This window comes from Epargyreus clarus, unplaced genomic scaffold (assembly GCF_041222505.1).
Source record: "Epargyreus clarus isolate Ecla_fem2 unplaced genomic scaffold, WU_Ecla_fem_2.2 ptg000029l, whole genome shotgun sequence".
In the NCBI taxonomy this organism is placed as follows: domain Eukaryota; kingdom Metazoa; phylum Arthropoda; class Insecta; order Lepidoptera; family Hesperiidae; genus Epargyreus; species Epargyreus clarus.
Genome location: NW_027332235.1, coordinates 5,362,998 through 5,385,408, shown reverse-complemented (window position 1 = coordinate 5,385,408; position 22,411 = coordinate 5,362,998). Strand labels below are relative to the sequence as shown.

Sequence of the window (22,411 nt, the reverse complement as noted above, 5' to 3'; positions counted from 1 at the left end):
ATAGAACATATATTTTCTTAATGAAAAAACCTTGCTGAACGGTGAAAGAAAACATCGTGACGAAAGATCTAAAAGTTCTTTAAAAAAAGGTTCTCAAAGATGTGTGAGGTCTGCTAATTTGCATTTGGATATCACAATTCCAGTCCCACTGCTGGGGACTGGTACACTCATAGAAGTCAAACTTTTGTTAAGGCAAATCCGGTACTGTAGATATACCATTTGATTTGTAATAAAGCCCAGAAAATATTAGATACTTACATAAAATTTGCCACAAATCCATTGCTACCCTTGAGGAATAAAGTGTAACAGAAGTTTTACGCGCTGCTGTGTTCTGGTTTGAAGGGTATGGTAAGGGAGAAATACTTTTCCGAGGCGTTCCAGCTTAGTTCACAAAGGTAGCGGCGCATCTCGACCGCATCCGATCTTAGGCAGGAATCTAAATCTGGGGTTGAGTACAGATGTCCATGAGCGGCAGTATCCCTTACCAGGATGACTCGTCTGCTTCTCCTATATTATAAAAAGCCAGTATTTGAACCCGCACCCTCCAAAGCGAAATTTTAACCACTTTCCTCACAAAATAAATGCACATAGCAACGCCCCCGTCGCCGCTCGGCAGTCGCATCGGATATCCTCTTTACAGGCTGATTGAATAGATTGCGCAATTTATCGCCCCGATAATATCAACCCATTTGAATTTGACGACGGGTCACTGCTTTATATTTTAGATTTTTTGAAATAGTTTTTTAAATGTACGCAGAGTTGGTACGTCTAAAAATATAAAATGAAATTGTTATGGGCACAAATACAGGTCTGTGTTTATAGGGATTTTTTTATTTTAATTGTCGTGCAACTATGAAATAAGTCGGTCTATTATTTTCAAGATGTACTTATAGGAACGTTAGTTATTTGAAATTGTTTAATATTAGTATATGTAGAGTCGATGTAAGTCAAAAATGTATATTTATCTTTTGTTTTATTTTGCAGAGTACTTAGGTAATTGTCTATGATTAATGCCCAATATTAATAATCAATCTATCCAATGTTTTGCTAACCATAAAATGTCTTCCTATACTACTAGAAATTACGTGACGTGAATGACGTTATTTTTATGTACCTTTGATTCTTATTAAAATACATTTTTATTGTCGTTGCGTGACTTGTATACTTATGTACCAACTATATTTACCATATAAAAAAAGGAGAAGTACTTAATTAAAAAAAAACCATGATCATAATGAACCAACAACTCTATAGAGTATGAACCATCTAATTCATATTCTGAGAGAAGCAATACTATAGAAATACAATTACCTATCACAAGACAGCCTATCAAAACGACATGTAGTTATAGAAAAATTTAAACCATCATCGTAATAAAACAACAACTCTACCGTAGAGTATGAAACACCTAATTCATATTCAGAGAAAGGCGATTAGACATACAATTAACTATCACAAGACAGCTACAAGAAAACCACAAGTACTTTTATAATAAAAAAATATTAAACCATCATAATACGTCAGTAGGATAATATATCTATGATCATAATCAACTCTACCATAGAGTATGAACCACCTAATTCACATTCAGAGAGAGACGATGCCACACCGGTCGTTACGTGATCAACTGTCACATGAATTGAATGTCAATCATAGTAATGAAATCGTAACGATATTTTCTCCAATTGTTCATTATGTAAGACTGACAATGGGCTGTCCATTCCTCTATGATCTGTATCATCATCCCTAACTAATTATTTTTTTAGTTTTATCCCTTGCGGCGGTTTATCGTATTCAAATGCGTGGCGGCGTGGGCACCATACCGGTCTGACGCGCAAAGGATTCCGGGTTCGATCCCCGGCCAGACAGACATCTGAATGATGAATTTGGATATTTGGGTCTGGGGTTCTGGGTCTGGGGGTTTGTGTATTCGCCCTTGTGTGAGTGTCCATGGCACCCATGCAGGGAATCCTAGTGTGGGGTTATGAATGTAGTAAGCGTCTTTAAATGCTGTTCTAAGTATCGGTGTTTGATTATTGTGGTATTCCTTTGTGTGTTTTCAATTTTATGTCTGTACGTAATAAAACACCTGAGAGCTCTTTAGAAAAAATCGAAGGTGCGTGTTAGTCTACCAACCCACAATAGGTGAGCGTGGTACTCTATGGTCTAGAACTACATTCTACTCGTAAGGGGAGACCCCGTGCCCTATGGGGCTATAATAGGTTTATATCAATATCAGTAGTTATAAAGCTCACAATAGAGCTTGTGGGTACACAAAAAATAGTCCAAAATATAAAAAATCATATAGGTACATGTTTCATTGACCAGAGCTCGAACCCGGAACACTTCGTTTCTCAGACTAGTGATGCGATTTATATGCTTATTATTGCTTATATCACTTGGTAATTCAATATTCATGGTCACCATGGCGGTTAGGTGATAACCGCAGAGTATGCGTGGAATATATACGTGAAATTATATTGGTTTTGGCAGACACTTCAAGGACTATCATTGTTCTTATTGGGTATTGACGTAAAATGGTAATGGGTAAATATGTAAGTACTGACTACCTAGCTCGGCATGTTCTGCGCTGTCCGGTAGATGGCGCAATAAGTTTAATTTCTCACGAAATGTAATTAACATTTTTGTCCGAAGGCGGGGAATAATGTTTTTCAAGCATATGTATAAATGTTTGTGTGTATATCACATTCTTTCATATACATATAAGATACCGTTGGATTTGTCTAAACTATAGGAGTCACATAGGCTACATTTTTATTACTTATTTTTTGTTTATGGAATAAGTCTACCACTCGCTTAACTTCAACTAATTAATTTATATTTAGAATTAATTTATTTATAATTAGTATTAATTTATAAATTTAAAAAGGTTTTCTTCGTTTGCTTTTTCCTATTCAGTAAAGTATTCAGTGTATTCAGTAAATCCTTTCTTTAAATACCCATATCATGGTATTGCATAAATGTTATTTATCTTGCGGTGTCTGGCATACTGGATTTAGCCTGACGTCACTATTCATTGTGATCCAAAGTAAACATCTTAACGAAATTTCAAAATTTAATAATTCAGTTGCAAGATTTTTTCCGTCCCATAAAAACTAACAAGGCATGTTAAATGAAAGCTTGAAATAAACTACTAACAATAAAACTTACCAATGTATTGAGATCAACATTAATATCCTCCATATTGTTCGCAGGTCCATTCTGTTCCCCGGACACCGAGCACAGAATCCTCTTTCTATGCCCCGGCTTATTTATTTCTAAAACAGCCGTCAACTCCACTTCCCAAATTCGTCTCACCCTGTCCATATCTACATACAAATGTTTTCTAAACGTATCACTATATTGTTCTAAGTTTATATTCCTTAACCAATCGTCCACGGACTCGTTTTGGTTTTTACTTATATTATTATTGTTATAGTTATTGCTTATTTCGGTTATTTTAAGAGGTAATTGTTTCGCCGAGTCCAGAATCTTCTGTCTATCGTTCTCTTCTATGCCCATTTCTCGAAGATCTGTCTCGTCTAAGATACCGTTCTGGAACAAAAATGATATATTAAGAATTTTAATTTAAATAAAAAGACAGATATTTGTCACAACGTTGCAAAATAATATTCAATAGTCGTATTATGTCTGGGAATTACATTTATTTTTATTTTAATTTAAATTTTAAGTAAATAAATATTAAAATATTTACATTTGTTTATTTCTTAAAAATGAGTAATTATTTTGTAAGTTCAGAAATAAATGAAATCTTTAATCTTTAAAATTCAATACACTCCTTACTGATAAATTTACATTTTATTATTATAACCATTATAACTAGTGTGAAATTATTAGGTCACTTCAAAATTAAACGTACTTTAATCGAATAAATTAACTACATATTTAAACGAATTTCGCATTTCTTGTTTACAAATATTTTAATTGTCTCACTATAAAGAGAAACATTGCGTCTTTAACAAAATAAATTGTTAGGATGTAAGACTTACAATAAAATCGATATCATCGTAGCCGCTCTCTATGAAGAGTGGTTCGTAGTCGTGGAGGCCTAGGCCTGACAGCCAGAGGCCTAGCGTCGAGGCCACCGACGGACTGAGGCTGGACTCCGAGCAGCTGAGCCCCAGTCTCGAGGTGAACTCTTGCTCCAACTCCGACACGAAGACAGATTCACGCACCAACTTGCTCCCAAAAGACGCCATTATCTCGGAGATTTTCGCCCATTCCTCCTGAACAAAAGAAAATACCTTTTTTATTGATGGCCCAAACTATGTACATCGATACAGTCAAGTAGAAGATAGATTAAGAAGGTAGATTAGAAGGTAGATTATATTGGAATTAAAAGACTTTAACTACACGCCTTTTAAGATATTAAATAAAATTAAATTACATGTACCTATTTAAAAATAATATCTTCAAAATAAAAGGACTCAAATTGTACATTAAGTCGATTAATTAAAATATAGTGTCATAAAATTAAGAAATATAAATAAAAACAATACAAATCATAAATGAAACGATGCAAATAAAAAACTTTATTAAAAATAAATAAATAAATTAAGTCGAAAATAGCATTGCCGTAATCGCCGTTAATTGACTTGTAATTAAATGGGATTGAACGAAGAGATTGTCATGATCTACTTATGCACTTTCTATTATTATTATACTTGTGTTTCCGCACGCGTGAAGCTTATAAATGAATAAGTTAATAAAAGATAACCAAATTATCAACAACACAGAATTATTTGACTTTAATGCAGGAATCAATAACCGACACATCTGACCAATTTAAAAAGCAGGTGCAAAATTAATCTGATATGCGCAGATAAAAGTTATTTGCAGTACTCAAGTTGGAATTAAGAATAAGTAATGCAGGTGTTGTGCACAATTGCATACCACCTGCTTGCATAAACTGCGACCAGCTGCTTAAAGATATGCTGATTTTATCAAAGGATATTTTGTAAATGTAAGCCCGCATCTTGGTCTTTTGTTACAGATGTATTAAAAACGATAATATTAAAATATGACATTTTAATCTTTGGGTTTAATCAACATTGCTTTTTTATGTTTTTTTTTTTTATAAATATCAGCAATATTTTATTAAGTGACATTAAGTGGCCCACATACTATCAGTAGGCATTTAAGTAAATAAGTAACCCCAAATAGGTGGGTAGGTATTTAAGTCATGTCTGATATTGATTTTTGCGAACTGAATTAGAAGTAGGAACTATTCGTACACATTCTATTTTTCTAAATGAAATACTGCGTTTAGAAGCGTGAAAATGTATACACGAGTTTCTTAAAGATAAAAGGACAATAGGATTTTAGAAAATTCACCTAAAGTTTAAAAAGGTGATGAAAACTGCTACGTTATCAAACTCCTACAAATCCTACACAAGTTTCTCAACACAGGTTTACCCATGAAGAAGTGATAATTAAAAAACAATCACACAGTTTTTCAAAATTACCTTTGAAAATTGCACTATTTCGAAACTACAAACATCGCCACTTAAGACATTACAGACATCATCTGCACCTCCAAATATTACATCTTCACTTCACTACTTCATATCATAAACTGCTCCATTTAACAACAATATAAAGGTGAATACACACTTGTACTTTTAAAGTCGGATAAGCGAACCTTGAGCACCGTATCCAAACCGCAGGTGTTGCCGTCGCGTGACATGTTAATTTCCATCACTTCCTGTCTTTGTCAGTAAGTCGCGCCTAAGGCCGTGTTATACTGACAATGGTTGCGACATTCGTCTAATTCAGCACAGAAATAAAAGTGTGGATTTTTTCAGAGTTTCGGTCATGTAATGTTCACAGCGGTTTATACTTGCAACACTTGCAACTACTAGATTAAATAAATAAGGTAAACATTCTAAACTAACCTACACGCTATAACATCTTGTAGATACGTTTTCATAGCGTTATTTTGATAAAGTTTTCTATGCTTATACACAAAAGTGTAAAGCACTCAAGATTCTCTTTGACACAGATGCCATGAAAACACCAAAAGGTAAATTCAAAAACATCCAAACCCGAAACCGAAATTCAAAATAATTTATATTTCTACCTGGTCGGGGAACGAACCTGATTTTTTTTACATGTCAGGCCTGAGGTTCTCTACTACTAAAAAAACAAACCTAGTTGTAAAATAGCAACAGTTTAAAAATAAAGCTTCAAAAACCTTCAACGACCATTGTGACCACAGATTATGTACCGTTATGGTCCTTTGAACATAAATTCACGTCACTTCATCGCGACAATGGGGCAGTTATCGTTATAACGTTTTTCTAAGTAATGTACCTTATGGTCGTAATAACTCAAATTATAGAATGCGGTATGTATCTACTTGATGTATTAAATTCTAGCAGATGGTCAAAATTTCTAGTAGGATTTTTAGGCGATATTAAACACTTTTCTAAATTATAATAACCGTCTTAGTAATTTTAGTTAACTATGTAAAATAGTAAAAAAAAATATAGTTATAATGATGAAGCTGTGGTAAATTCCATGTTTTCGTCAGTTGTAGGAAAACACTCGTACTTGGCAGAGGAACAATCGCTGCAGCAAAAACGTAGAAAATCTAAAATTAACCTGATCATTATACAGAAGCAAAGTTGTCTGAGATTTGTCACCGCTGTCTGTCGAAATGTTCGTTTTGCTGCACCTACTAACTTCCAGAACATAGATTGTAAACAAATGGCTGATAAATCCAAAATTACCTGCTCATCAAACGGACTGAGGATCGACAGGGACTTATCCCCACTATGCGTTGAACTCGTCGTGTTGCTGCGCCTCCTGACTTCCTCCTCCACGCCGTTGAAGTTCCTATCGTTGCTCTGTCCATTGCTGCTCAGGTTCGAGACCGGCTGCGGCTCTGTGGGCGACGCGTCGTACACCGACTTCAGCTTCCTCAGCGTCTTCGGGCGTTCCGCTGGCATCGGCCGCAGACCGATCCCGTCGAGCGTGGTCGTTGAGCCTTTGAAGAGGCCTGGGGACAATGAATAGATTATTAATTGACGTCATTATATTATCAGTCATGTAACAGGCCCAAGTTCGATATTAATATCGGAGTATTCGATTCTTCCCTTACACCAAGACAAGAAGTTTCTTCACCGATTCAAAAGGTATGTAATAACTGACAACTTCATATTGATACCAATATCATATTATTATAATGATTGATTAATTCGATTTAAGACGTCATATTCCATTTTCACCAATCCCAAGTAAGAAATAAGTAATTCTTTAATACATGTAAATGCGATATGAAACGATGATTATGATTTATGTTCTGGTAGAATGTACTCTGTTTGAGTATATGACCAATCTTATCTCATCATTGCTTTTTTTTTGCGTGAACTGTGTTAGTATTTTTCTTTTGTTTGTTTTTGTCTTATAACAAAACAATAATTACACAAATGGTACATGTTATCACAATGAAATGTTTAAACTCAATTTTCCGTTCCAATTCCTTGGAAACCACCAAATGAAAAGTGAAAACCGGTTTAGTCATCAGTTTACGTGCCAAGGTTCCTCTTAGTACTTTAGATAATAAACTAGAGTTTGTGGAGCAAGGATCTTGTATAATAAGATACCTACTTAAATATGTCTCTTTTCAGAAACATTAAGTAAATTAAGAATGGATGTGAATTGTCATTGTTAACCTGTTACAGTCCCACTGCTGGGCACGAATCTACTCAGCCACCGAAGTTGCTAAGTGCGCGTAGGTAGACTTTACATATCCTTAAGATTTTTTTTAAGACTTGTCAGGCGTGCAGATTGCCTTATAATATCTTCCCATCATAGCAAGTAGTTATTATAATTTCTAATTTGTATATACTCGTAACTTTGGAAAATCAGAGAAGCATGCCTTGGATTCGAACCTTAGCCCCTCGAATGAAAGAACGTGTTTCAACAACAAGGCTAGTATTACAAACAATGCTATACTACATATTACCTACATACGTACGTATTTATTCGAAGGTATTTATGTTTATTTATGCTTAACTGGAAGATACAATTATTAAAGATATTCAAAGATTTATTATTATTAAAGATGGTATATTCGACCGATACTTTATCCACAGCAAAATCTATCATCAAATTCTGCAGATTAATCACTTTGATTAGTATGTGTGAATTGAATATGTCACCACGAATTTCAGTACATTACGCATGGCTCGCATACCAAACAATTTAGTCCAATCAAAGCCGTTCATCATACGACTAATTCAAGGAGTTATATTATTTGATATTTACATTCCATCTGTAAGTATTTTCATAGTTATCGTCAACCCATTACTCTCCCACTGTTGGGCACGGGTCTCCTCTCGTCCTCTCCTATCTCCACCGCTCTGGCCAAGTGCGTATGTTTTTCGTAGCTAATTTTAGTAAAATGTCAGTCATAGTCATCGACAAAGGTCACAAACATGGTCAAATATGACTTGTCAGAAAAAAATGTAAGTGGAATGCAGTTAAATTAAGGTGGCTTATCCGTCTCAAAAATGATCATCTTGACTCTTACCTTATAAGCAGTTATATATTCCTACAGATATGAAAAATACATGCCAAAAAAATTAGGAATCACTGATCTTACTTTAAAAAATTCCTAGAAATTATCATGACCTTATTCTATTATAAGCCTTTTTTTATAATTCGAATGGTAAGAAAAAATCATCTCTGATATATAAGTCAAAAATTATGATCATACGATAAGGATTTTTCGTACGCAAGTATGAATAAAGAAGTAACATTAATTGTTTACCTTTACATTATTTTGGCTTAGAACCCACGACCCAGTAAACCAACCGAAGGTGTAAGCCCTATCCTGTTTAGTGCTAGGCTATAATTAGATCGGAATGTAGACGTTTAGGCGCCTACCTTTGTTTTATTCAACTAGTCTAGACTTGCCAATTGTCATCATTCATTTATTCATCGTTGAGTCGAAAGCTGTGAATGAAATCGGTCATATTGTGAAATATCTAAATTCAATATGCGGTCAATAAAATAAAAAAACTTCTTGCAGTGTTAATACAACTTTTTGTAATTACAGCTCTTGATAATAATTTTGAAAAATAAACTAATAATGCCCTAAATATTCGTTATTTAATATTTACTCAACCTATTCTCTAGGAAAGTAGAACATGCGTTATATCGAAATATCGATGCTAACTTCGTTAATAAACATAAGTTTTGTGACTAATAATCATAATTATGTAATTAAATTTCAAAGAAGCATCACTATATCACAAAATCAAAAGAAAGGTTTAGTATTAAAGAACCAAATCTCGTTACATGCAAATGAGCATAATTTTCTGAATTAAGAATATAACAACAACTTTAGCCGATACATGCTATCCCTGATTTTATAGTCGGATGACGACAAATACATTTACATAATACAGTGAGTTACTGCGTTCTAAAATTTCTATCGATAAACAATATTTATTGAAGTATACTGATTAATTTGTAAGATTTTGTTTATAGCTTCGTGGAGCTAGCTCGTCGTTTAAGATAATAATATTCCAAGTTAAACGAAATAAGCGATTAATTATATAATTAGGTAATGTAGAAAATATTTTGATCAGGTGTCTTAAAAAGGTGATCTTAAAAAGGACTTCAGTTCTGTAGTCGATCACAGATACAGGCTTACTAAGTAACAGATATTTTATAGAGTATTATATGTAGAGACCTCTATATCCAAACATCCTTCTTAAGAACAACCTTTGAATTAATCGATTAATGCAAAACCTTTAAGATCGCTTTAGGATGGAAGACCATGAAGACGTTTGGAAGATAAGCATCATCTTTGGATCTGGGTGTTTCATATAAGTATAGTCCGCGTAAAACTGCTAGTCCGCTCTGAATATAGAAATGAATCGCGCCGCCATAGCAAATTGTACACCTGCTCGCAACAACTTCAGAGCGGACTATACTTTTCTTTACATGTGTCCTTGGCATTTCTCACATATAAACTCTTCAACAGCGTTACTTACGACTATAGTTATTGAACGTTTTTTTTAATTGAAGTGCAAGTAATTAAGGCGCTCAAGTCTATATAAGGAACCATATTAAAAATACAACAAGGAAACTTTCACCGCATTATGTAGGCACCTGTTATCATATTGCACAGCGTAAACAATGGTTTGTAAAAGTGTAACGATGGTGAAACAATAGGCCATTGTGGTTGCATGTCCACTGCACCGTGGATGTACAGCGCTTCCACGATTACGTTGTAGATGTAAATAAACTAGTTCTGAGTAACCGTTCCATCATTTCTTCTTCATACTCAGGACATGAAAAACCTGAGGTGCCCATAGTCCAAAATTCAAACATAGACTATATCTTTTTATAAGACTGAAATAACAAACGAGCGTGCAGTTCGAAAGCAGTGATAGACTAGTGGTTAAGAAACTCGGCGTCTCGATCAAGCGGTCCGAGGTTCAATTCAAATCCCAGGCACGCACCTCTGATTTTTCAAAGTCATGTGCGTATTAGTAATTAATTGACACTTGCTAAACGGTGAAGGAAAACATCGTGAGGAAACCTGCACCTGAGAGATGTATAAAAAAAATCTCAAAATATGTGAAGTCTACCAATACGTACTTGGCCTAATCCTTCTCATTATGAGAGGAGACCCGTGCCCAGCAGTGAGACAGTAATGGTTTGATGATGCAGTTCATTCATTTTAAGATCTGTAGAATACAAGAAGGAGCACTTCCGAGAACGTAGATGATCGCCTCGTACATAAGTCAGTCGGCACCCTTTCTATTTTACATCTATCCTACATCTTCCAAAAGAAGATGATACCTCCCCCTTAGAAACATACTTTACATAGTACTCTAGAACTCCATTACTATTTAAGGTCACTTATAAATCTCTATGGACAGTAATGACCATGTACTCAAGCGAACAAACCATTTACTTCTACAATTTCATAAAAAAAACCAACACAGGCTCCTATTACGTAACCTGTTAAAACGTTACATTAAATTCAAATAACCATTACGTTTAGATAGTCACGAAGCTACAAGATGATAGCAATAACCGATGGAACGTTCATCTTCCAATTGAGCAATTTAATCACGAGTACGGCACGGCGGAAATCGTCCACTTTCCTACGATTGATTGGCTCGGGCTTATATATAAAAATATATTATATATTTTGTAATATCGTAGCAAATGAGCATGCTGTTCACCTGATGGTGACTACTGACTGACGCGATAAAAGTTTACGTGAGGTTGACTTCAGATCCCTTGCTGCCCCTGAGGACTAAGTTGGAAGACCTCTCATAAATAAGTCTCACTTATCACACCCTTGAAAATAGAACATAGCAGAGCTTAACATTGCTGTTATAAGGCAGCCGAAGTCTAGCAGTGGCCATCCAAAGATAGATTTTAAGTAGCTTTTTAAGTAGCTATATAAGTAGCAAACGAACATGCAGTAAATCTGATGATAAGTGGCCACCGTAGCTCATGGACATCTATAATCAATCCTAGATAAGAATCATATTTGAAGTCGGCCACAGTAGCGTTGTTACCTCTGCGGCTTAAGTTGAGTGTGTCAGGTGAGCATGTCGCTCTTACACCTAAAGCAGAAAACAGTAGCGCTTAACACTACTGTTATATGACAGAAATAGGGGTCGAGATCGTGCCTCCATAGTCGAACCACACATAATTCTACCACTATACAACGATTCAAATGTATGGATGAATCCTATTATTCATTATATATCCTATTATTCATTATATATATTATTCATCCTATTAGTCGCAAGTGGTTATGTCATTTAAAATATTATTGAGCGATTTAGTAAAGAAGGGACTATACTGGGTATATGATCAAGACAGTTAGATAGGAATTTACCATTATAAATACTTATTATAGGGAAAAGTAGTGACGCAAGACACATGAATAATAATATTATAGACATGTTTACTATAAATTAAGCGTCAAGTCATCATTCAATTGACCATGGGAGTTATCGAAAATGTACTGAACCTTCATATTATTTAATCATAATAATAGCAATGAAACGGAGCCGTTTTGTGCATAAAACGTATACCTAATTATGCACCTTGTCTGCAATAAGCTTTTTCTACGTGTTCCTGAAGGAGATCTTCCTGTTCATTAGGGACTCAAAAAATCAAAATCAAAAATTATTATCTTCTTTACGTTACAGCACACATATAGGATATTGGATTGGATTGGATTTGGAAGAAAAATCTAATTTAATCAGGTAAAAGCAAAGCTAGGAACGGAACCTTGATACATTTTAAAGTTTACTAAAGAAGTCCTCAAAAGTTCGTAAAAAACAGTCCGCACTTGGTCAGCCTGGTGGAATATGGCGTAAACTCTCCTGATTCTAAGAGAAGACCTGTGGCCATGTGGGATAATGGGTTGATGACAATATAACTATTTTATATTTATTTTAGGAGCACTAAGACAGCTGCTTTAAACTTAACAGTCTATAGTGTCTAGTTACATAAAATGTAAACTGCATTGTCTGTGTTTAACTTACACGTAGTATATTCTAAAAGAGATACCTAAGTGTTAAGTTTCGATAATAACATGCTGATTTCTGTCATCATATTTCATACTAATATTATGAAGATACAAGCTTTGATGATGTTAAAATCATGTCGGATATAATTTCAAGAACAATTGTACTGTGCATTACTATAACTATAGGAAATATTTTATATTTTTTAACTGATGAAAAGTAACTACTACTTTTATACCTATTCCTGCTTAATACAGTGTTAAGGACTACTACGTTCTAGTCGAAAGGGTGTGGTAAGGGAGAGATCGATATACAAGGTGTTCCTACTTAGTCCTTACTTAGTCGACTATAGGTGAGAATTATCTTATCTGAGGTTGATAGCGGAAGTCCATGGGCGGCACTGGCGACTTGCCCTCAGGGGGACGGCATACTGTTTGTTATAAAAAATACCTTCATAATTATTAAAAAGAATTTCTTTCTTTTAAATTTATTATATGATATGAAAATAAACATTACACGCGACACGGTAATTATAATAATTGTCCGACACTTAAAAGTAAATTGATAAAAATAATACCCCAAATAATTATCTTTTATTCAAGATAATTGTATTGATTGACGCTCCATTTTGCACATTGTAGAAGAGAATACCTATTCAGTATTCATTGGTATATTCATATTGCTAATTGTGGAGAACATTATTAAACATAATATTTCGGATAAAATTATGCTGTCAGTAGCCTATTACTGAATAAATGAATGAATTAAAACCGGCCTAATATACTAAAACACTATAATTGGTTCAAACAAAAATAACGTATTAATGTAACGGTTTCTTAAATGTGCTAAAAGATGGCACTGTTCACAACAAACACTTTCAATAAAAAGAAATACTTCTAAGATTATCTTAAAATTCAATATAAATTATACTGAAAGAGTATTAATATTACATTTTATTCTACAGACTATAATAAGTTAAAACCTCGTATAAATTTCAAAACTTGGCACGCATCGATAATTTTAATTCAAGCGATAAATTCTTATCGAGCAAACACAGCACACCTTTAAATAATTATTGTATAAGCTACATAATTTAGTTCGAATGATCAGATGATCGTACTAATACAAGCAATGACTAATATTGCAAATAAATAGTTATGTTATACAGAGATGACGAAAGATATATTTCAATGTCAAGGAAATGACTTAGCTACCAAAGTTGTTATTTGCCGATTACAACTCTACTAATGCTTGCCAAAAGATTGTATCTGTATTGTATACTTTGATTTATAAGAGCAGAATTTACTGCTTTATAATCTGAGCAGTAAACCTAAACACTTCATTATGTTTTAAAGGAAGTATGAATGTTATCTAAGTGAAGTTTTAATCCTATTTTGAATTGCTTATAGATACCTATCTCTGATCAGCAGTGACTACATGCCATCAGACTGCATCTTCGTTTGTTATTTCAAGTTCAAACAAGTCGTCATGTTTTGACGACCATTTCCGGGATTACAATATTCTAGAATTAAGTTTTATATATCTCTATGTCATACCGAAAATACTTCAGAAGGTTAGACTTGTGAAAACTATAGCATTTTTATAAAAACTTACAGTTTCCCATGAGTGTGGCAATCATGAACTACGAAACCTCCAGAGGCCGTCATTTCTACATTAGTCACTTGTATTTCGAGAAAGATTACATTCACATCACAAACACACAGATTTCCATAATTCGCTGCGCCTGCGCACATAAATCAACCGGAATTCGATGAGAAACTTCACAAACTCACAGACTCACAGACTTCTGTTTATAAACTCCGTAATGTTTAAGGTAATATTATTATACAGACAATGGTTGACGCAATACCGTTCGATTACACGTCCGTGAACCAACTGGCGAATTGCAAGTGAAGCTATATTGATAAGACGAGTTGAAACGTCACTTATCGTCCACTTTATTAATCTGCACCAATTTATTTACGACAATTGAATGGTATTCCACTGGGAACGGGTAAACGGGATGAGGAAGAATTCCGACAAAAAAAAAATACCTACTTGTATACCACTTAACGTAAGAAACCATGACTAAATAAAATAAAAAAAAATATATATTATTAATATTTCTTTTTTTTAAGTATTGTTTTTTTTAAATAATACACTTTTTAACCGGGAATACCGGATCGAGTATTTAATAAAACTGAAAACATTGTTAAAGTCGGATGGATCATCGACAAAATTGATTCCATATATCGATTATACGCGTTCCATTGATATATCGATACCGAGACCGAATTATATGAAAAAAACATATGAAATAATGAATCCCTTATCAGATCGATCGCTATAAAATATTTTCACGTTACACGGTAACTCAACCATATTTAGGGTATTTGAATCCTTTCCGCCGTTAGTCACTCGCCCGCGGTCAAACAAAACCCCATGACGCTCAAGTTAAATTTAAACTGACAGGTCTAAAATTAAATGACAGTCCTGTACGAAGGATGGAAGGGCACTGCAACACTTAAAGGGTTTAGGTCCGGATGAAGGGACCCGTTGTACTTGGCAGCCTGTTTAGATAGACTTAGTAGGTCGTGAGATAAGGCGATATAAAAAATATAAAGAGCCCTTTAAACTCATTTAAGGTATTAAGGCCGAACCCTTCGTGGTTGGACTCTGGAGACACAACCGTCACGTATATATCTGCCCTAAACCTACCAAACAGTGCTGTGTTCATGTTTGTAGGGTCTGACAAGGGAGATACTTATACAAGCCCTTGTAACTTAGTTCTTAGGAATGTCGACGTATTTGTGGTAGCTCATAAAACCCCAATCAAATTTGGTGTTCATTTCACGTCTTCATAGGTCCATTTATCACAATGTAGTTTGTAGGTGGCAGAACTTTATGCAGTTTGACTCCGGAGTCACCAGCGCCCCACCTATTCTTACCTAATAACAGGAGTGTTAAGTAACGCTGTGTTCTACCTTGAAGGGTGTTTTAGGGTAGACATACTTATCCGAGGCATTCAATTTTAGTCCTCTGGTGTGGCAAAGCATCTCTGGTCAACCTCAGATAGGAATCTAGTGTTGTCTAGCGTCGATTGGAGATGTCCATGGGCGGCAGTAGCCACGTACCATCAGGAAGACCGCATGCTCGTCTGCTACATCAATATTATAAAAAAAATGTGGGTAATGCCAGATAGGAATCTAATCTTATCTTGGGTTGATTATGTACGGCAGTAGCTACTTGCTATCACATAGACGGTAGTTTTTTTTTTTATATTTGAGCCTAACGATAAAGCAGACGTGCTACCTGATGGAAAGTAGTCAACGTCGCCTATAAACATTAGTTTAATACTTCAATATTATAAAATAAATCATAATTTACAGATTATCGGAAATAAAGATGTCTTAACTTAGCCTCGAGGTATCCGTCTTACAGATATGTTCAAAACGCCATTAGCATATATGAGGCTCGGCAGTTATTAATCAAATGCAAGTATTTATGTGATTTCCATATTCCGTTTCTCACGCTAATCCAATTTTAATGATTTCGTTAATGGTGTTTTAAATTTCACCGTTCTATGTGCCATCGTATTTAACTTTTAAAAAACTTGTTTTTAAATATAGTTTAAAACTTTGAGAATTGACATAGTAGCAATTTTTATCCTAGTTTTGTATGTCGTCCTATCTGTCCTGTCTGTCCTGTAACTGTATGTTCTTTAAATCAGAAGTAAGAACTAGAATGCAGTAGTACCTATTACTAGTATCTAATATTATTGATCATCAAAAAAATATCGTATTAGGAAGGAAAATGTTTATCTGTTCTGGTTTTGAGTTTTATTATACTCATATTTATGTTTGTTGTGTATTCTATTGTAGATAGTACTGTGTATACACACACACAGTCATACATGTGTAACACATACACGCATACGCATGTATTTGTTAATCTATGTTTAAAGAATTTTATTCTCACAAAGACGTTTATGTATATAAATCTTAGTATAAGACTAGGAATTGTTTAAGTTATTCTTTACAAGAAGATTTAACTAATACTCAAATGTTCAATTTAACTATAGACACCCGATACCGCACATTCCTTTGTGTAAATACTTTAGAGAAGCATGTGTCTTCGATTATCTTAAACAGGGTAGACGGAAGCGACGTGAGGCGACGACGCCCTGTTCATTTACATTTGGTGTTGTAAGGGACACATATGTACATAAGGTTGATTACACTTACCATCAGGTGGACTGCATGCTCGTTTGTTGGTTTAATATTATAATATCATACTAAATGTACCTATAAAGGTAACTCGACGCGAAACTTTCAAAATAGGGCGAGCAAGAGCTTTATGTATGAGGTTTAGGACATATGTATGAGTTAATTATGTTTTTATAGTCATAAGTCGCTTCTATCGACCTTAGGATTTGGGCTGATAACTTACGATATTAAAAACAAAGCGAAGACAAACATAATGAAATAAATTTCACTCCATAAAACTGTGCACAATAATTTCGTGCACATAAAATTTAGATTCTGATATATTAATGATGTTATACAGATGATGATGTTACAAACTTATCAAACAATTATTATCTTTTATCTCTATCCGTTTACAGTAGAGCTGTAACCTAATACGTTACGATGGCATGTGGTCTCCTGTATCCAAGGCTATAAAATTGAAATCTTAGAGGAGGTTGTTACTTCTTAGAACATGCGATGCAATAATGTATGTAATTGCATTTATTGCTGTTATTAGCAACCACTATAATCATTCATTTATGATGGGTAATATATAAATTACTGATGATATAAACTGTAGCTACTAAGAATATTTGTCTATTCGCCTGTTTGTATCCGTCGAATAGTCTTAAGATTACTGAACTTTTTAAAGAACTTCGTCAAAGATGGTTGAATGTTACTATTTTAAGGATCTAACTTATAAGGCCTAAATGCACACGAAAATTGGAAAAATGTAATTCAAATACATCACAACGAAGACACATATATTGTACAACACAAAGAAAAACAGATATTAGAAAATAAATAGATAGGAAAAAAGATAAAAAATAGATAGGATATCATGAGGAGCAATATCTTAGAGACAAAGTAAAAGATAAGTTGTTAATTATAAGCCACAATATGTTATAACGATTATATGATACTCGCTACTGATCATAGCTAAAGTAAAGATAAAATTAGAAAGAAGAAGAGAAATATAATAAAATTAGAAATAACATAAGAACGACGGAACAAGTTAAAGCGACAAGTATCCTCAGTTTCAAATGTACATTCACAAACCCGTCATTCCGCAGTAAAAATCAAGATTTCATAGGAAACGCTACCCCACAAAAAAACCATCGTTCTAGATAACGGACATAAAACAAACCCATAGTAACCCTATATGGTTCTTTTTTTACAAAACGTCACATTTAGTTACAAGATAAAATTAATCTTCTCAACTCTACATCAAGGGACTTTCAATTCTAATTCTGGTAAGTATTGAGTTTAATTTTAAGGGTTGGTTGTCGTAAAATTAAGCTATTAAGTGAAACCCAATAGCATCAATGTGGTTTTGAAAGTTTTTTAACCAAAAATGTCGGTACACATGTGTACTGGTTGAGTTTAAATAACATTTTTCACATGTATGTTTCACTACTTGTCGGTATAAAATTTTGTTTTATCTCTAATTTAGAAGACATTTATGTAGCTGTAACATATACCACCATGTAGCGGTCACCATACCGGTCTGACGCGCAGAGGGTCCCGGGTTCGATCCCCGGTCAGACTGAAATCTAAATAATGAATTTAGGTTTCTGTTTCTGGGTCTGGGTGTTTGTGTATTTGTGTTTGTGTGTGTCCATAGCACCCACGATACAGGGAATCCTAGTGTGGGGTTGTGAGTGTAGAAAACCTTATTATTCATTTTTACCAATTTATATCTTTATTTAGTTATCATTAGTTTTTAGATTGCCTCCCGCTATGCTAGAAAATTTATAGACATATTCACGTCAAATTACAAAAACAAAAACAATATTTATTGACCTAAGTAATGTATGATGTAATGTATAATGTATGATATAAGTCAAACTGTATTTCCAGATTTTGATGCCCATGAGCTACTATGATGAATGATCATTGTCAAAGTGTGACAAATCAGACCCCTTTGTATTTAATCTTACAAACTTACGTACCTATGAAGCGACCATCTTAATTCTAATGAGAGGTAATGCATCTGTGATCGGCTTCTAGTAGAAACCCTGTTGTATACTAAATTGGTTATAGTTAACCAAGGGCAAAGTATCCTCGTTTGCTATTTTAATCTTTAAAGTTTATATTCCTTAACACACCCTTTAAACGATAACACCCCTGCCCTTAGGCAGAAGTAGTGGTGATGCCGTCGCAGTCAATCTATGACAAATCTGACCACTTCGTATTTTATCACTAAAACATTTGTCATCAACATGTGCAGTCAGCCTAACATTTGATAACCTCTGTTTTTATCAGTTCTGTGTAATCTAGGTTTCTAGTTTTCACTCGGTGATGCAATACTTTAAATTCTGCGAGCATTGGTGACAAATTATATTAAGAAACTTAGGAACAGTCATTGTTAAGAAATCAGTAGTTAGTAAAATTTCCTTGTAAGAACAAAAATAAATCAGGTCTTTTAAACCTTTTTTATAAATTCCGTACCATATATTTCTGTTTCAAATATTGTATTAATACGCTCAATGTACGAGTATAACAATAACCAACATTACTATTTATTTCACGTCTACCGATACTTCCATATAAGTCAATAATTTAATGTATTACGAATTGCAATTATTTTTTTAATTAAAAATATAATTACAGAAGAAAGACGCCAAAATAAATTTCATGTAATTGAACATAGATTAGTAAAGATTACTCACTCCTAACAAGAAAATGTACCCAGTTTTGAGAATTGAAATAGTTGCGTAAAAAAGTTTTGCCACGTCTCCGTGCTATAATGTCCCTAAAATATTTGAAATAATTATTTATTTATTATGTAAATTACGCAGTATCAGTTATTTATTCATAAATTTTCTCTAAAATGTTTTTATTTGACAAGAATTCAAAAAAAGAACTTACTAATAAGCCGTTTGTTCATTCAATTTCAAGGCGGCGAAGTATCTTTACTAATCTATGTAATCGAAGCGAAAAAGTATATATTTATATTATGATTTATTGCATTCCACGTCCTGATAATATTACCCCTTATCTATGTATGTCTTTCTTACTATGTATGAAAATAAAACAACACATTTATATTATTATACTTAAGCGCTTTAATATTGAAATGGGTCACTGCCTACCATCTAATCTGCAAAATGTCTTATCAGTAACCTTGTATGCGTTTGATATAATATTATTCGACACATGTGTATATGTGTATCGACATATATGTCGATCCAACCACATATATTTGATATTATCTTTATCAATGATATTCGCTTACAAAAATTGTAGTCCTACCAAAAATATCGATGTAAATAAAAAAAACCTTATCAAACAACATACCGTTCTGTTTTTCTATCTGATCTGTAGTTACGTAAAATTGTCTGCACAATTTCCAACGTAAATGAGTCACACATACGTCGAACATATGAGTCATACGTTGCTCACACGCGGTAAACTGCTAAATATTTGATAACTAACATTTTTGTACGAAACCTTGTGTGTGTTGATTGTTGATTCGGAAGTATTCGTAATGTAACACTAGTATTTATCATTACGTTTTTTTTATCTGTGGACGCTTTGTTTGTTTATGGTGATTCAGATTCGGCGGGAGAATAGACTGGTAGGTTGATTGTTAACAATTTAAATGTCGAATGAATAACATATTTATTTTTGTATTGGTGAATGATTTTTTTTTTATATTTGAATATTAGATTTTTAGTCTGTGACTTTATTGCACGATACAGATTTTTCAATATAAATTCACCTTGAAAGCCGTCTTACGTTTTTACAATTCCCACAAAAGTTTCACAGATAATTTAAGTTTTTTTGTTTTAAAAAAAAGTACAGCTACACTTTTATTTATACAGTATACTACAATTAAGTTAGTATTTTATTTATCTATGAAAATATTTTATAAATTTAAAAATGACAAGTAAATACGAACGGAAATAAATGCTATTTTCTTTTTAAACTAACTACACAAAGTATGAGAAATCGTTAACCAATTTTGACGAAATGCTGAGAAAGTGACTTTGGCTAATTTCTACCTCTAAGGGGCAGAATACAACCAAATAAGTACCGCATAAAAACTACACAACCCACACGCATAAGTAAATAGATAAAAAATCTCGTTTATCCAGTTTCAGGGCTGTACAATAAATATACTTATTATTATGTTTTGTTTATACAGTAAATATAAACGCTTCAAGTTAAATTATAGCCGCCATAAAGGGTGGACAAAGAAGGTTCGATGACTTTGCGGTATCAATTCCATTGATGCACGATACGATTAGCCCTTAAGGAAAATACATGAAAATTTATCTTACCAATGTATTTAAGCCATAGTAAATCTAATATTTTTTTATTAAAATACAATATATATAGTAAACTTGACTATGTAGTCCAACTGGACTACTAACTACCTAGTACCTAACTAGTAACTACTACTACTAGTCTACTACTAGTCTTAGTGGATCCTAAACAACTTTGAGAACTTTATTTACAAAACTTTTAGGCAACATGCCCAATTGTCCACATGCCTTACGGTGTTTTTTACGGGTAAATACGTAAATATAAAAATATCTACAGTATACAATATTGAAATATTATAGATAGATTTGAAACCAAAACACTCAATTTAAGGGGTATTTTACTAGAAGGGGTTTAGATATTACTAATACATACTATTAGGTCAATTATACTTCTACAATTGCACTTCAACATATTATACTTCAAATACATAAAAAATATACACAACATAATAATATAATAAACAAATAGACACCACATACGCAAGGCAAATCCAAAATGGAACTGAAACAATTGTCTCAATATCGTGCCGTATTGTGCGATGGAGACGTAGCAGCATGGTTGCATTGACCCCACCGAACCACCTGCTAACCTTGCACTAGCTTCGCTGCAGCTTGTGCAATAGTTGCAAATTGTTATAGTGTTACCCTATTCAAAAAACTTTTTCCCCTGAAATCTCTGTGTTCTCCCTAAATATGCAAATTATATTAAATATAAAATATTTAATAACATTATTTATTAAATTATAAAATTATTGGTTGCCATATTTTACATTTTATTCCTATTTAAATTTTAATTTTGTTTGTTTTTGCTGAATTTGCTGAAAAATTAAAAAAAAGTCATAAAACAGTTTTTAATCTATTTTTTTTCCAAAAATGATAACTTTCGAGAAATTTTAAGAATCTTAAGTTTATAACATAATCTATTCATAATAATGAGACAAGACTGCGATTTTAAAAATATTACCAACTTGCAACAACTTGCGACCCAAAAATGTTGCAAAGAAAAATCGAAGGAATGAAAACATTGGTCTCTTGGGATATTTCAAAGTGTTTACATTTCTTTGAAAAGTTTCAGCTGGGCTTAAACTGAAATATTTAGGTCATGGCATGTTCTAAAAATCTGTCTTACATGTAAGTCTCGTATGAATATTTTATAATAAGACGAGTAATAAGTATTGGATGATCTCTTTAAACAGTATTTAAGTTAAGTGAAGTTGTATCTAAACATTTGTTAAGGCTTTGCGGTAACACAGTTTTTTATATGAGGCGTTCCAACTTTATTTTGCCCGACTACGGAAGGTAATGCTTTCAGCTACATATGTACCTATGTCTCATTCTTTGGCAAGCTCTACAAACC

The 22,411-nt window shown here is 33.5% G+C and overlaps 1 protein-coding gene across 1 annotated transcript in view; it reads right to left on the bottom strand.

Annotated features, from left to right (window-relative positions):
• LOC140754214 (uncharacterized) overlaps positions 1 to 22,411 on the bottom strand; it is a 152,781-nt gene that overhangs the window by 12,519 nt on the left and 117,851 nt on the right. The window contains exons 12-14 of the mRNA XM_073089160.1: positions 6,753 to 7,021; positions 4,011 to 4,247; positions 3,172 to 3,555 (exon numbers count right to left, since the gene is read on the bottom strand). Coding sequence (XP_072945261.1) covers positions 3,172 to 3,555; positions 4,011 to 4,247; positions 6,753 to 7,021 — 890 coding nt within the window. The remainder of the gene's footprint in view (positions 1 to 3,171; positions 3,556 to 4,010; positions 4,248 to 6,752; positions 7,022 to 22,411) is intronic.